Source organism: Sceloporus undulatus, chromosome 8, assembly GCF_019175285.1.
Source record: "Sceloporus undulatus isolate JIND9_A2432 ecotype Alabama chromosome 8, SceUnd_v1.1, whole genome shotgun sequence".
In the NCBI taxonomy this organism is placed as follows: domain Eukaryota; kingdom Metazoa; phylum Chordata; class Lepidosauria; order Squamata; family Phrynosomatidae; genus Sceloporus; species Sceloporus undulatus.
In genome coordinates, this window is record NC_056529.1 from 28,254,473 (window position 1) to 28,269,647 (window position 15,175).

Sequence of the window (15,175 nt, forward strand, 5' to 3'; positions counted from 1 at the left end):
GATGGAGGGTTGTCCCTCACATCCATCAAATGTACCTGTCGCCATCTGGCTAATACCATTCGGGGGAGGGTTTCTTTCTTCAAAGACCCCTGGTGAAGGGGTTCCTGAGGGTTGTGCCAATCTTTACCTACCTGGTGGGTACCAACACCGGGTTGGAGCTGGGAGTCGGTATGTCCGCCCTCCAATCCAAGCCTTTTGAACCCATGGCCACAGCGGACTTGAGACTATTGACTTGGAAGACCGTTTTCCTTGTGGCATCACCTCTGCCGCGCCGGTGCGGGCGAACTTTGTGCCTTGCGAGGGACCAGCCTTCCTGAGGTCCACAAAGACAAAGTGGTCCTCCGGAGACATACCTCCTGCCTAAGGTAGTGTCGGGCCTTTCACATGTTGCCGGACATTGTGTTGCCCACTCTCGCATCCAACCCACGTGAGGATGAGGAAAGGCGCCCCTGCACTCTCTTGATGTCCAGGAGAGCACTGGCCTTTTACCTGGACAGAACTGCTGCCTCCAGTCGGTCCGAGAGACTTTTCCAATGCTACTCGGACGAAGAAAGGGTTTGCCTGTGTCTGCGCAGAGGTTGTCCAAATGGGTGCTGGTACATCCACCTCTGCTACGAACTGTGGGGCAACCTCTCCCTGGAGGTTCGTCTCATTCCACGAGTCGATGGCAGCGTCCTCCGCGTTCCTGTCAGGATCCCCTTGGAGGATGTTTGCAAGGCTGCGCTGGTCCCAACCTTGACTTTATAAGCACTAGGTTGACACCAGGCCATCCGAGACGCAGCCTTCGGGAGGGCTGTGTTGGTTGGGCTGCATTGATTGCACTACTGATGTCTTTAATTCTTACACTTGTACAGTTCACACTGTTTATACGTTGTTCAATACTTTTTGCACAAGCCCATGGGAGCGTTCTGCTGACCTCTGTTCCCTTCTCAGGTTTAGCAAAGTTGTTTGCTTTTGATATGTGATGAACAAAAAGACTGACTCTTTTATGGTTAAGGTGTTTTGTAATAAATATACCTTTGGTTTCCATAGCTTTGTCTCAGGACATCCTCCGCCCATACCTTACTGTCAGTCTAAACCTTGTATGATTCGAGACCACGAAGAAAGGACAGGTGCTTACCTGTAACAATTTCTCAGTGGTCATCTGCGATACATACAAATCCCACCCGTCCGTCCCCCAGTGTCCTGCTCTTATTGGCTCTCTTCCATCGCCTGCTGGCGAAAATGCGACTGGGGAAAGAGCGGGAAGGCTTAGGGGACGGTGGGGGGTATTAACCGCAAAAAGTTTCTATATGTTGCAGAGTTAACTCTGCCAGTGATTCAGTAGGTTCCGAGCAGCACTGCGCAGCGCAGTGAAACCCATTTTGTATGTATCGAGATGACCACTCGAAGAATACTGTTACAGGTAAGCAACCTGTCCATATGTACATACATACACATACTTAATAACCAGTTACAATACAGGTTGTGTTTATATACACACACACGCACTGTCCAAAACTGCATTAAAAACCAGTTCTCAATACAGGTGCCTCTCCCTTGTCTGGACTTCCAAAATCGGACTTTGCCAAATCTTTGCCCCAGAACAACTCCAGCTCCCAGAATCCACACAGCCTTGAGCCAGAAAAAAAGTTAAACGGGGGGCTAAAGCGGTTATCTCCAGTGTGGATGCATTGCAGCAGTAGCCAGAGTTTGGGCCTCTTTCTCCCGCCCGCCTTTTTTGTCGCTTTTCTCGCGAGAAAAGAGGCCTTTCTCTCTCTTCTTCTTCCTGAACTCCCTCCAAACAAAAACGCCCACGCGAGGAAGTGGTTTAAACACAAACACACACACACACATTTAATATTATTTATTTATTTGAGGAGAAAGGGAAGTCTGTGAGGAGACGGGGGAGAGAAAGCCGCCTCTCCTCCTCCTTTCCTCTCAGAAGACTGCATCATCAGCCCGCCCTCCTTCCTCTCTTCTTCATGGGCGACGACGGCGCCATGGAAGAAAAGCCTCTGAGCGGCTTATTATTTCCCCCTTCATGCCTTTCTTTGCCCCCTCGAGTAAGAACAGGTCGCTTTCGAGGGACGCCCTCGCACAACGACGGTTCTCCCGCTTTCCTGCTCTTTGACTTTAACACGGTCCTCACTGGGACTTACCCGCTTTCGAACGTTCAAACCCTCTGTGGTTCCTGATGCTGCTAACTTTGGGTTTTAGGGACTTAGGAGAGAGATATTGTTTGCAGCCGTGTTGTCAGATTGTAAGGAGTTTAGCCTCCTTTATCCATTAAGGCTTCGTCTACACTGCAGCAATAAATCCGTTTGACACCACTGTTACGCCTGGTGCCATGCTGAAAATTTATTGTTGCTGAAAATTTTATATTAATAATATAATAGTTTGTGTTATTATTATTATTATTATATATTTATTATTATATAGAGTTATGATTACGGATATAAGTACTTAATTTTAAGAGATTTTTAAAAATATGTAATATAGAATTATTTATCAATCTACTATTACATGTTTATAATTATATTTCTTCTATACGATTTCTCTCCCCCTGTAACTACACATTTCACAATGTATGTGAAATAGTTTCATACCAATACACTTCTGTCTTTTATATACTCCTTCTATCTCCCCTCTCAAGCTTTCCACTGTCGATACCGTATTTCCGCCTGTCTCTCTTCTTCTCGACTCTTTCTCTAGTTACCCTCTCGCTCCCATCTTTCCACTCTATGTCAACCCTTTCATCCTTTCCATCTCTGTCATTCTTCTCCTGTCTATTTCTTTTCACCTATCCACTCATGTCACATCATCCTTCCCCCATCTCTTATTCTCTCTTCTCTCGTCCTCTTCTCGCACTTTCCCCCTCCCTCTCATTCTCATGTCATGCTCCAACCACGTCTCTTCCTTTGCGCCTCTCAACTATTCCGTATTCTCCTCGCTTGTGTTCCCTCTTTCTACTAGCGCCTTCTTCGCCATCGACGTCCGGCCCATCGCGCCGCTTCATACTGCTCCCCTCCCTCCTCGCTATCCCGACCTGTCCTTTGTTTCTTCCTAGCTCCTCCCGCAGGTTTCTTTCTTCTCCCTTCTTCTTCCCCCCTCCATCCTGATCTCGCGGCCCACTCCAAATTCTCTCCCTTCATCACGTCCCCTGCGTTTCTTATTTGTCTCTTCTTCGGCGCGCTCTTATGTGCCTTCTCTTTGTACCCCGGCGCTGGGCGGCGGCCGCACACTCTCCGCTCCGCCGGCTTCCCTCTCCACATGCCCAGAGCATTAGCGGCTACACGCTGGATGGTCTGACTTAGCTGTTTTGGGCCATCGTGGATATTCTAGTGCATAACTTCCACCGCGCGCGGTACTAGGATCGCCATCTAACAGCAGTAGGGGTGTGTAATCCATGGCTCGTAGGTCCTTCCCACTATGGAACCTTTCTAAGCTTGGAATGATGCTTGGTGTTGTCTGGGAGTGCCTTTCATGCCTTTTCCCCTCTTCCTCTATAGACGACGTGCATCGTATCGCCCAAGGTTGGTGACGTGTCAGGCTCAGTTTTCTGTGTTTGTCCGGATCTGCGTTTGTCTCAGCGGTGTTACTTCTGGGCGAGGTAACTGTCACAAGTAATCTGCAAGGTGTGCAGGTTGGTAATGTTTGTGTTTAACGCGCAGAAATTTGAGCAGTCGAGGAAGTTAAAGTTTCTTTCTGTGGTGCACAGACAGGCTTTGGGGCACCTAAAGCTAGAGCGGGGGGGGGGAAACTGATATCTCATGTATTCTAGAATGCTAGTCAGAAAAATGACTCCAAAAATATGGACGACTTATCATGGGTCAGTGTTAGTCCGACATTAACTATATGAAAAGGGAACCATCCCCGGAAAAGCAAGAGCATAATCTGCCCTGGAAACACTGACCCCTCTGTTCCAAGCCTCCTTTTCTTGTTTCCCTCCTTCTCCTCCTCCCTTTGACTACGTACCCAAATCACCATTGGTAAGCAGTGTTGTTGTGGGGTCGCGGTTCGTCCAACTACTTCAACCCTAAGTGGACCTATCATGGGATTTTCTTGGCAAGTTTGTTCAGGAGGATTGCATGCTTTCCCCTGAGGTTGAAAGTATATGACTTGCCCAGGTCCCCAAGGGATTTCATGGCTGAGCAGGGAATCGAACCCGGTCTCCAGAGTCCTAGACCAACACTCAAACCACTGTAGTAATGGGCAAAAACAATGGCAAATCTCTGAACACAAACCTTGCCAAGAAAACCCCATGATAGTTGGCCTTAGGGTTGGCCGGAAGAAATGGACTCTAAGGTACAGAACAACAAAATGAGTGGGAAAAGTTCTTCCAGACTTTGCGTAGGGAGTATAAAGTAGGCTGTGTGATAAATACAAAATAGCAACAAGCATTGTCTGCCACCCCCTCACTTCCTTGCCTGAGGCAATGGCCTCACTGGGCCAAATGACAGGGCTAGCCCTGGACAATAATCAAAGATTAGATATAACTAAAGCGACCAGCCCTGGCAGGCAGCAGTCCTCTCTATCACACACTCTTGACTCCAATGATAAATCTGTCTCTTTAGCCTTATATGGTGTTGTCAAATTGCTCTTAGTGAAGATTCAGCGTTTCCGCTTCCTCTTCTTAGCTTTACAGTGGGTTTTGTTTTTATTTAGCCGAGCCCATTCTGTTAAGCTTGTGGAAGTTCTGGGCTCCTTTAAGCACCTCGGCTGCATCCTGTGCAATCCTGGGTTTTGTTCTTTGGTGAGGTGCTAGAACTCTCTGGTTTAGGGTTTTAAACAACCCTCCTTAAACTGCCAACATTAAGATTCCATAGGATGTTGCACCAGCAGTTAAAGTAGATTCATACTACTACAGTTGTACTTTATGCTACTAACTGGGCTGTCAAGCCCATTGAGGAGAGAGCTAGGCTGACCTCTGAGTAGCCACATGTTATGATTGTACTTTAAGCCTATCTCCGTCTCACCTCAACTCTTAAACTGCACATGCCACATTTAAACATTTTAAAAATCATCTTTTTTTCCACAACTGCAAAACGGTTTTAGTGTATTTAAATTGTTAAAAACTAGTTCAGTTGATTTTTAAAAACTATTTCCGTTGATATTTACCAGATTGAGATCTCAGGATATCGGGTGCAATAGACATATTTTCATACATAAAACAAAACATCCTCTGGATGTTGCTAGACTGCAACTCTTCACTGTCTGGCTTTCAATCATGGCAATGGGAATACGATGGATTGGATAATCCTCACTTTAGTGTTTAGAGCTACTATATCTTTACACTTTACAAAATAACAGCCTTGGGAGGCATACTTTGCCCACCCGATGTATACTCTGGAGAAACAGAAAAGCCAGTGTGAAACCTGGGAGGGGAAAGAACTCATTTGTCCCACTGGGGCAGGGGATCCAGGGTCTCATTCCATCTCTAGTATTGCCCTAACTCTTTGGAGGAAGAGTGAGACAATGAATACATCCAATAAATAAGGAGTCTGAGAAAAATGACTGTTTCTTTACAGGTTGAGAAGCCATGGCTTACCAAAGCTTTCTGCTGGAGCCAATCAGCTGCCATGCCTGGAACAAGGACAGAACCCGTAAGTCTGTATACACTTCCTAACCATAACAGTGAGCACTCTTCTGGAAATGAGCCATCACAAGCCTGGGGCTGGTCCTAGAAAACCCAGGTTCAGAAGAGGAGTCAAGAGGGTGGTTTTCTACCTTTCAAAAAAGCAGAAACAAAGGGTAGAGTTAAGCTGTTTGGACAAATCTGGGGATGGCAGAGCCCAGTGCAACACTCACTTAATTCACATTTAATGTGTACAAGAGAATCATTTCAAAAGATTTCTCCCTGTTCAGCAAGATTATAAGAACTTTTATGCATTTTTGTGAGTTTTTGCACTTTGGAGCTTTCTGTGAAAAATTTGTACAAAAGATCTTTGTGCAAAATACATTGTTTGTATAAAATGTTTTGTGTATTTTCCCAAAATCCAGAAGTTTTTGGCACAAACTCTTTTTTTTTTTTTACAAAAAGCCCCAAATGTGAAAAATCACATGCCACTTGAACATTTGCTCACCTGGATAACCCCAGCTGGCATGCCCAGTGCTTCCAGTGATGGGACTTGTGGGTGGTCAGCTGAATCCCACAGCAGGAAGGCATGGGTATGGCCCTTCAGATATCAGATATCATTGCACTACAGTTCCCATTGACCCTACATTGGCAGGAGAGGGGTCATGACACAGTGCTTCTCTACAACTGGGGAGAGTTTGTTATCTCATAGACTCACAGAATTGGCAAGGATTCCAAGGACCTTCTAGTCTAAGCACCTGCCTTGCAGGAACACATAATTCAAGCATTTATGAAAGATGGCTATCCTTTGTTTATAAAGACCATCAAAGAAGGGGACCATCACTCTCTGAAGCAGTCTGTCCACAGTCAAACAGCTCTCTTGGTAATGTTTAGGTGGAATCTTTTTCTTGTAATTTGAATCCATTGGTTCACATTCTAATCTCTACCGCAGTAGGAAACAAGCTTACTCCCTCTTACACATAACATCCCTTCAGATATTTAAAGATGGCTCTCATGCCACTTCTTAGTCATGTCACCACTCAGTCTTCTCTTCTCCAAGCCAGAGGTATCCAGCTCCCTAAGCCATTCCTCACTGGGTTTGATTTCAAGACTGTTCACTATCTTGGTTACTCTCCTCTGGACACATTCCAGTTTGTCAGTAGCTTTGAATTGTGGCGCCCCAAACTGAGATCAAAATTCCTGGATAGCAAAGTCAGCCATGGTGGTTGAGAGCTGGGAGTGAGCAACGGGGAGCAAGAGAACAGAGTGTTACTGTCTGTGACATGAGGAGATTCCAGTGGGAAAGAATATGACTATTGTTTTGGTTAGATAACTGAATGCTGTGGTGAATCATTTCCTGCTCTCCAGCTGTGGGGAATTGAAAGGACAGCTGTGACTGCACAGTTGTCCTTGGAAGTGGGCAGTAAACACACACTGCCTCCTTTGCCCCTAATGCAGGGTGTGCAAAAGGTGGATGAGTTTGGGAGAGATTTTGGAGACTGCCCAAGGCTTTTTTGCAAGGGCTGGTTCCACTCCCGCACAGCAGGGATGCAGTTCAGAGCAAGGGGTAGAGATGAATTCCTTTGCAAAGTTGTCCACCATTTTACCTTGAACCCCTTTTGCCTTCTTTCCTGTAGAACTCGCCATCTGTCCCAACAACCATGAAGTTCACATCTATAAAAAAGATGGCATGAAGTGGAGCAAAGTTCATGAGCTGAAGGAACACAATGGACAGGTGACAGGTGAGGGGAATTTGGGACATTTTTGGATGGTGCGTGAAAAGAGCACTGTCTTCACCCAAGAAGTCTTCAGCCTTTCATTCAGACAAGCACTTGCAGGTTAAATCTTAATCTATTTTCCTAGAATCATAGAATGGTAAGAGTTGGAAAAGAGCATAAGGGCCATCCAGTCCAATTCCCTGCTATGCCCTATATATTTATATAGCGATAGTGCAGCTAGGGCCAGGGGTTATCTGAGAGACCAAAGGTAAGCAATTAGCAATATACAAACCTCAATGGTTGAAAGATCGCTTTGCTGCTTGCTTTTGGTGGTGCCTGACATTTATAAGAACCTCAGCTTCCCTCTTTATGTGTTTTTGTCATGGGCAAAGGGTGCCCACTATTGGCCATTTTGTGGCATAGGTTTTTCTCCCTTTTTTCTTCCCTTCAGTGCTGTAACTCAAAGATTTGCACAAAGGATTCTTTCGGCTGCTTAGCTTCAACCCATGCTTAGCAAAAGTCTAGAATACTGATTTATTATTTGTTTATGTGTCACTTTTTCTTCAGGCTCCTGGGGTGGGGGAATCACAAACCTCTGCCCCATTTCTATCATCTCAAAACTGTCTGTGATAAATAAGGCTGAGGCACTGGACCAATCATAGGGTCACTGGTACTTGTTTAAAGCAGAGCTTAGAAAAGTTGCATTCTTGAACTGCAATGGCCAGAAGCTCTCCACCAGCATGGCCACTGACTCTATTGGGTAGAGGAAATTCTGGGAGATCAAGTCCAGAAAAACAACAACACCTTTTTGAACATCGCTTCCCAGAATCCCAGAGTCAGCATGGCTGCTGTAATATTTCCAAGCTGCAAAGTGAGCAGCTCTAGCAATTGACTCAAATGCTTCACATTTGACAGACACAATTTGTTTGACTTCAGTCCTCTGATCTCTGGGACCATTGCAGGCATCGACTGGGCCCCTGAAAGCAACCGGATCGTGACTTGTGGGACAGACCGCAATGCCTATGTCTGGACCCTGAAGGGGAATGTGTGGAAGCCGACCTTGGTCATCCTCCGGATCAACCGTGCCGCTCGCTGTGTGAAGTGGTCTCCAAAAGAGAACAAGTTTGCTGTAGGCAGTGGTTCCCGACTCATTTCCATCTGCTACTTTGAGCAAGAGAATGACTGGTGAGCCTTGGCAAGTTCTCTCCTTTCATAGGTCATTATGGCTCTGAGATTCTGGGATCGGTAGCTCCTAAAAGAAACTTTTTCCAGATTTGAGATTCTGAACACATGGATAAAGATTTGATGTTAAAACCCAATGCAAAAGGTGATCAGCACAGAATTAATTTCTTTACCATTGTTTATGTGCTGCCTTTTGCAGACTTTCCTTTCGATACATGACTATAAATATAAAATGTAATTAAAAGCATATCTTTACAACTGAAAAACTAAAGCACTTAAAAATAGCACAGACAGCAACATATTAAGCATTGCAAATATCCATCTGGGTTTCTTGTCTAAAAGCAGATTTAAAACAGAAGAGTTCTTAAGGTCTATTTTAAAAGCTGGTGTATATTTCCTGGAGCTTGGAAATGTTATTTCTTTGAATTGCAGTCTCAGCTCAAGAGCTGTAGTGCAAAAATGAGTGTTCCCAAACATTGCTTGGGAGAAAGCTTCAGTAAATAAAAATAAATAGATCAACGCATGAGTGCATGCATGCACACACACAACAAAAAAGACACTAAATTTAGACAGGCAGTACAATCCAGCACAAACTCATATCAATAATACATCAACCATGGGAATATAATTATACACCAGAAACACCAACCTAAGTAGAATCTTCCAATACTTCAGCAATAACACCTGTATTAAAATATTACAAATATTAATCATTATCCAGTCCTCATGAATTAAAACACTTGGACTGAGTGACTTCTAAGGTCTTTTCTGACTCCATGGGAAGCCCAGTGTATTTCAGGAGATGAAAATACCCCATGCCCACAGGAGTGTTTGTTAGTGTAGAATGAAAGGAATCTCACAATACTCAAAGACAGAAAACACGTTTCACATGAGGCAGAACATTTGGTTTAGAGGCTGATAGGTCTCGTTTTCTGCAAAAAAATGTAATCATTATATTGTATGTGTCTTGAGAATTTTACCATGTGATTTCCAACTGAAGGCAAACATGCTATTTGGGGAATCCCAGAGGGCCAGATTTGGTTCCAGAGGTCAGGATTGCCCACCTCTATGTTGTTCTGTACCTTTCTTTATTCCTAGGTGGGTATGCAAACATATCAAGAAGCCCATTCGCTCGACAATCCTTAGCCTGGACTGGCATCCCAACAATGTCCTCTTGGCGGCTGGCTCCTGCGATTTCAAGTGCAGGTGAGGTTGGTTTGTTTTGTTTACTTATATGCTGCCTTACTGTGTGTGAATTGATGGGTGGGAATTTCAAAGAAGCAGATTCCTGCTCAGCACCAGAAGGGACTTTGGTTGGTACATTCCAATAGTTACGGAATATTTATTGGCTTAAATTTTGGGAAATAAGCATGGTTTACTTTCTTTATTTGTATTGTTTTTATTCTGTTTTAGCACACATTTTAATTTGTGACTTTGTAGAGCAGACATTTGCAACTTCAGATGAATATTTTATGATTTTAATTTTGTGTTTTTAAAATATATTCATAATTTCTGAATTTAGCTGTTATTTTATTTTGTATTATTTTATCAAAGAAGTCCGTGTTAGTCTGTTTTAGCATATAGATATATAACGGAATCCAGCAGAAGTCTGAAACTAACTGGTTTATTCTAGCATTAGATATGTCCGATGAAGTGGACTTGTGCACATCAAAGCTAATACTAGAAGAAACCAGTTCAGTCTCAAAGGTGATTGCTTTGTGCCTTCTTATGTGGATGGTTAGCAGTCCTGAACTCTTATGTGGAAGGACAAGATGCAAACTCAAACAATGTTATTAGTAGTAGTGGTAGTAGTACTAATAAAAAACTGGAGCCAAGCTGGAATGATATAATTTTCAAATGTATCTGAACTGGAACTTAATCTGCAGTATTGACCCTACCATTAGACAGTGATGCTGCTGTAATAATAATAATAATAATAATAATAGGTTTTATTTATATACCGCCCTTTTATTTATATACCGCCCAATCACTGGGAATCCGAGCGGTTTACAATAGAAGGGATAACAGACAATTCCCTGCCCACAGGCTTACAATCTAAAAGACACGACACAAAAGGAGAAGGGAATGGTGAGGGGGGGAGGGAGGTGACAACATATTGTAGAGAAAGAGCTGCTTGTGACATGTCTATACTACACTTTTTTCTGTCCCCAAAACTGAAGTAGGGCAGTTATAAGCACACAGGGCTATTTTGGTTCTTCTGTTACTCACCTGTTCATTGTTGAATGCTATAATGCTGAGTGTAGCTAGAACAATTCTTGTTCTCCTTGGAGGTTATATAGATTTCAAGAAGCTTACTCTGCTTTGCTTTGTCTCTTCTGTTACTCCAACCCCATAGGATTTTCTCTGCCTACATTAAAGAGGTGGAGGAACGGCCCATGCCTACTCCCTGGGGGTCCAAGATGCCTTTTGGGGAGCTCATGTTTGAGTCGGCAAGCAGCTGCGGCTGGGTCCACAGCATCTGTTTCTCAGAGAGCGGGAACCGTGTGGCATGGGTTGGACATGACAGCACCATCTGCCTAGCTGATGCCAACAAGAAAATGGCGTAAGTGGGGTGTTGGCAGTGACAGTAGGAGTGGTAATGTTTAAAATGCCTCATATACAGAAGGGTGGTGGTCAGATTTTCATCTTCTGTATCTCTTGTGTGCTACACCAGCCCAGAAACTATGAAACAATTTCCAAAAATAGAGGGAAAAAATAAATCTGGAAATGACAGTCTCCAAGTGTAACAGAAGTCCCATCTTTGTAGATTTTTTTCCCCACACTACTAGGGGAGGTGTGTGTCATCTACATGCCTGTCTGTGTCTAATATGCTGTAATGCCACAACCTTCTTGTGTTAGGATGGAGCTGATCTGAAGTTTAAAAATCTTGGGATGATGTTTAGGGCCAGTAACCACGAAATGGATACTCTCCACATGTTATATAACTTCCATCAACCCCAGACAGCTGGGCCTGATGGGATCTATAGTCCAATACCAAAGGACACCAACCTCCTTTTTATTTTAAAGCAAGCTGTATTGTTAGTGATGTTCAGTGGTTGGTTGCTGGGCATAGGTGATAATATTGTTCTTCTTCCTGTCCTAAGTCACAGTCTGTGGTAGCAAAAGGGACAAATAATTTTATGGCACTTTATATTGTATCGAGACTTATTTGGCATCAGCATTTATGAACTACAGTCTGCTTGTCCCCGACTAATGATCCCTAAATAAAGCTTTAGTGTTTGTTTTTTTAAAAGTGTGCCAGGGAATTTCATCAGCTGCTAGTTGAATTTCATGGTAGGCCAGATGGCTGTGGTACCTAAGGTATACTGAAGAATCTAAGGTATACTACTCACCTCCTCTTGTCTTTTTCTTTTTCCATCAGGGTGGCTTCCCTGTCCACAGAGACTCTCCCCCTCCTGGCTGTGACCTTCATCACTGAGAACAGCTTAGTGGCTGCAGTAAGTCATGCATTTGCTCTATCTTAATTTACTGGGAAGGTTCACACTTGGTTCACTTTCTGTCTTTCCTCTTATCTCTGTTTTCAACCTCATACTGTTTTATGTACTTTACTGAGATCTGGGGTTGGGCAGCTGTGGTCCTATAGATGTTTTTATCCCTTACAACTCCCATTAACCATAACATATGTAGGCAAAAATTCCTCTGCAGGGGACGGCTGTTTGTTTTTTCTGATTTAGACCCTAAGCTTTAGTGTTGTAATACTTTGTACACTGAAGGAAAAGCAACAGAAGTGATGTTTTTATTAGTGGACTGCCTACCGTATAAGGCTGTTGTAAGGTTTTTTTTAAAATATGAAGTGTTTTGGTTACGTGAAGGGTGGCATGTCAATAAAACAGAGCCAGCTCTAAACTTAGACACTGAGATCTGTTCTCTTGGTGACAGATGCTGGGTCACAGTGTCCCCCCTATTCCTGACGAGTCTGCTGTTCAATGGAGGACAGTGTTTTACGATCTGTGTTGACGTCCAGATTCAACTACAGTTTCATTTGGCTTCCATATACACTTTGGGGTGATCTTGATTTTAGGCAAACATTATTTTTGACAACACTGTTGCTCAGTGGGTAGAGCACTTCCTTTGTATGCAGAAGATCCCAACTTCACTCTCCAGCTGGGGCTGAGAATGGCGCTTCTGCCTAAAACACTGACCAGCCACTGTAGACCGTACTAGGCTAGGTAGACCAAGAGGCTAACTTGGCAAAATACAGCTTTTGCCCATTGTCAGTGAATATTCCTGATATTCCTGGGTATTTAGGGCCTTCTTCATGCCAACATAACAGCAGCGTCCACTCTTTTAAGCCATGCTTTGTTTTCTTTTCCATTCAGGGCCATGACTGCTGCCCGATGCTGTTTACTTATGACGAGCAGCAAGGCACACTGACTTCTGGAGGGAAGCTGGACGTCCCCAAACAAAACTCACAGCGTGGCCTAACAGCTCGCGAACGCTTCCAAAACTTGGATAAAAAGGCCAGCTCTGACACTGTCAATGCTACTCTGGACACACTCCACAAGAATAGTATCAGGCAAGTGTACACTTCAGCCCAGGTCCTTCAGGAACCTAATGGTATATACCTTGCTAAACTGCAGTTGCAGCTCCATTGTGAGTTGAGAATCAGCCTCATTCAACCTGAGTTGTTATACTGGCAATGGCACTTTTAGAGTGCATTTTTAGTGCAATGGCACTCTAGAGCCCATTTGTCTTTTGAGCAGCCAATGGTATCCACAGAACTCTCCTCCAGAACCATACATCATATGAGTTGATGTTCTTCTAGTCCGCTTTATTCACGATCCAGTTTTTACAGCTATACAGAGAAACTGGAAATACTATGGTATGATTCAGACTTTGGTATTTAATAAGGTATCTTTAATGATGTATCTCATGAACCTTCTTGTTAATTACTCTGTACACTTCCAAAGCTTACCTACATGCAATCTTTCCTTTCAGCCAAATATCGGTGATTGCTGGAGGGAAAGGAAATTGTTCAAAGTTCTGCACCACAGGAATGGATGGAGGCATGAGCATCTGGGATATCAAGGTAAGAAACAAAGGCAAAGATTGCCAGATGCAACACAGAACAAGATTCACCTCCAGCCATATCTTCTGTGTTCACAAACACCGAGTATGTTTGACCTGTTAGTTTCAAAAGGATGCAGGGATACTCAATGTCAATTGGTCAGAACATCTCCCTCCAGCCAGGACCTGCTGGAGGCTGTACTCCTTCTCCCAAACTGCCCTGAAGTCTGTTTCCAGGTTTAAAAAACCTTTCATCAGAGTATCATGTGTCTCCACATCTTGATTTAAAAGAGAACTGTGTTTCCTGAAGGTGAATTCCTCCTTTTAATGAAAAAGGCAAGTATACTTTGGTGGGAGTGGAGAATTCTCTAGGCCAGATTCTGCCCCACCCCGACAGCATCATTCATTGGAAGTGCTGAAGAGAATAGATTATGAGAGCAAAGTCCAGTTTTTTTGTTCACAAGCAAAAGGAAGAACTCCTAATCAGTTCTAGCATTGGCCATTCTCTTTCCAGCTCCCATCTTGATTCTTAGGTCTTACAAAGAAAACTCCACAACTTGCATGGATCTGTTTCTGGGTCTGGCTGTATGCCAATTGTCAACAGCGCCCAACTGCATGTACCTGGAGTGCCAGTCTTCCTTGCCACCATTTTGACAATCGTGTATTTTTTTTGCAGAGCTTGGAATCGGCTATGAAGGGCCTCCAGATCAAGTGAGTAGGCAAGTGGAAATGAAGCCATTGCAGCAGCGTTTCTTCCCCGCCTCCCCGAGACCAGAAAGATGCCGGCTATCAGCTTAGCTGATGGTGCCTGCTTCCTCCTATGAAGACAATTCCATCAGCTACAAGCTTTGCAGTTTCTCTTTCCCTCGCAGGGGACAGAAATATAAGGAAAAGAATATATATATTATGCCATGCTAAATAAAAGACACAAGATATGCTGGTCATAATTTGCTGTGCAGAACTCAAGCCTTGCTCCCCAATACATTCATTTGCCGAAGCGACTAGTTAAAGCAACATCTAGATGGTTGGACTATATGTTCCACCAACCTCAATGGCTGTGCTGGTTCAGGGAAACTGGCATTGTCATCCAGGGTGCCAGGTTGAAAGTAGGTTTCCATGAGGCAAGCTCACACCAAATATTTGCCTGCTTCAAAACTGGTATAGACAATAAGCCCTAATGCTTCTACCTCTTTAAAAGGTGTGGTGGAGTACTTTGAATGAGAGACCAGAATTTGAATCCCTGCTCAGTCATGGAAGTCCACTGGGTGAGCTTGAACAAGTCCCACTCTCTCAGCCTCAGAGGAAGGCAATGGCAAGCCTCCCTGATTACATATTGTCATGAAAACCCTGTGAGAGGGTCACCATAAGTCAGAAATGACTTTAAGGCCACATTGCCTTTCATGACTGAGACTTATTTATTTTGAGTGTGTACATATTTCGTACATACGGATGTAGGAAAGGGAGCAGCCAATAGCATGAACTGTGTATCTGCCATGAACATCAGGCAAGCTGCTCTTCGTCAATTCAGTCGGTGAGATCTGTTATAAGCATTGCTTGTTCAAGGTCTTGTTCAGGGATTTGAATCCCACGTAAGGGGGGAAAGTATCTTAGTTTTCATTCCCTTTCCCTCTGCGTGTGTCACTTTTTAAACAGATGGGCTTCTAGCCACTCTCCACATATTGACTAATAT

The 15,175-nt window shown here is 43.9% G+C and overlaps 1 protein-coding gene across 2 annotated transcripts; it reads left to right on the forward strand.

The window, feature by feature from the left end:
• The first annotated feature begins 3,570 nt into the window (after positions 1 to 3,570).
• Positions 3,571 to 14,432, forward strand: ARPC1B (actin related protein 2/3 complex subunit 1B). Of its 2 annotated transcripts, none has more exons than XM_042438626.1 (10): positions 3,571 to 3,592; positions 5,511 to 5,585; positions 7,195 to 7,299; positions 8,238 to 8,460; positions 9,556 to 9,663; positions 10,814 to 11,020; positions 11,840 to 11,915; positions 12,798 to 12,994; positions 13,417 to 13,507; positions 14,162 to 14,432. In XM_042438626.1, exons 2-10 carry the CDS (start codon positions 5,522 to 5,524, stop codon positions 14,198 to 14,200), a joined length of 1,110 nt encoding a protein of 369 aa, XP_042294560.1. In that variant the 5' UTR covers positions 3,571 to 3,592; positions 5,511 to 5,521; the 3' UTR covers positions 14,201 to 14,432. The 2 variants fall into 2 exon arrangements, with proteins under 2 accessions (XP_042294560.1, XP_042294561.1); XM_042438627.1 differs by having other exon boundaries at positions 3,574 to 3,625.
• The last annotated feature ends 743 nt before the right edge of the window (positions 14,433 to 15,175 follow it).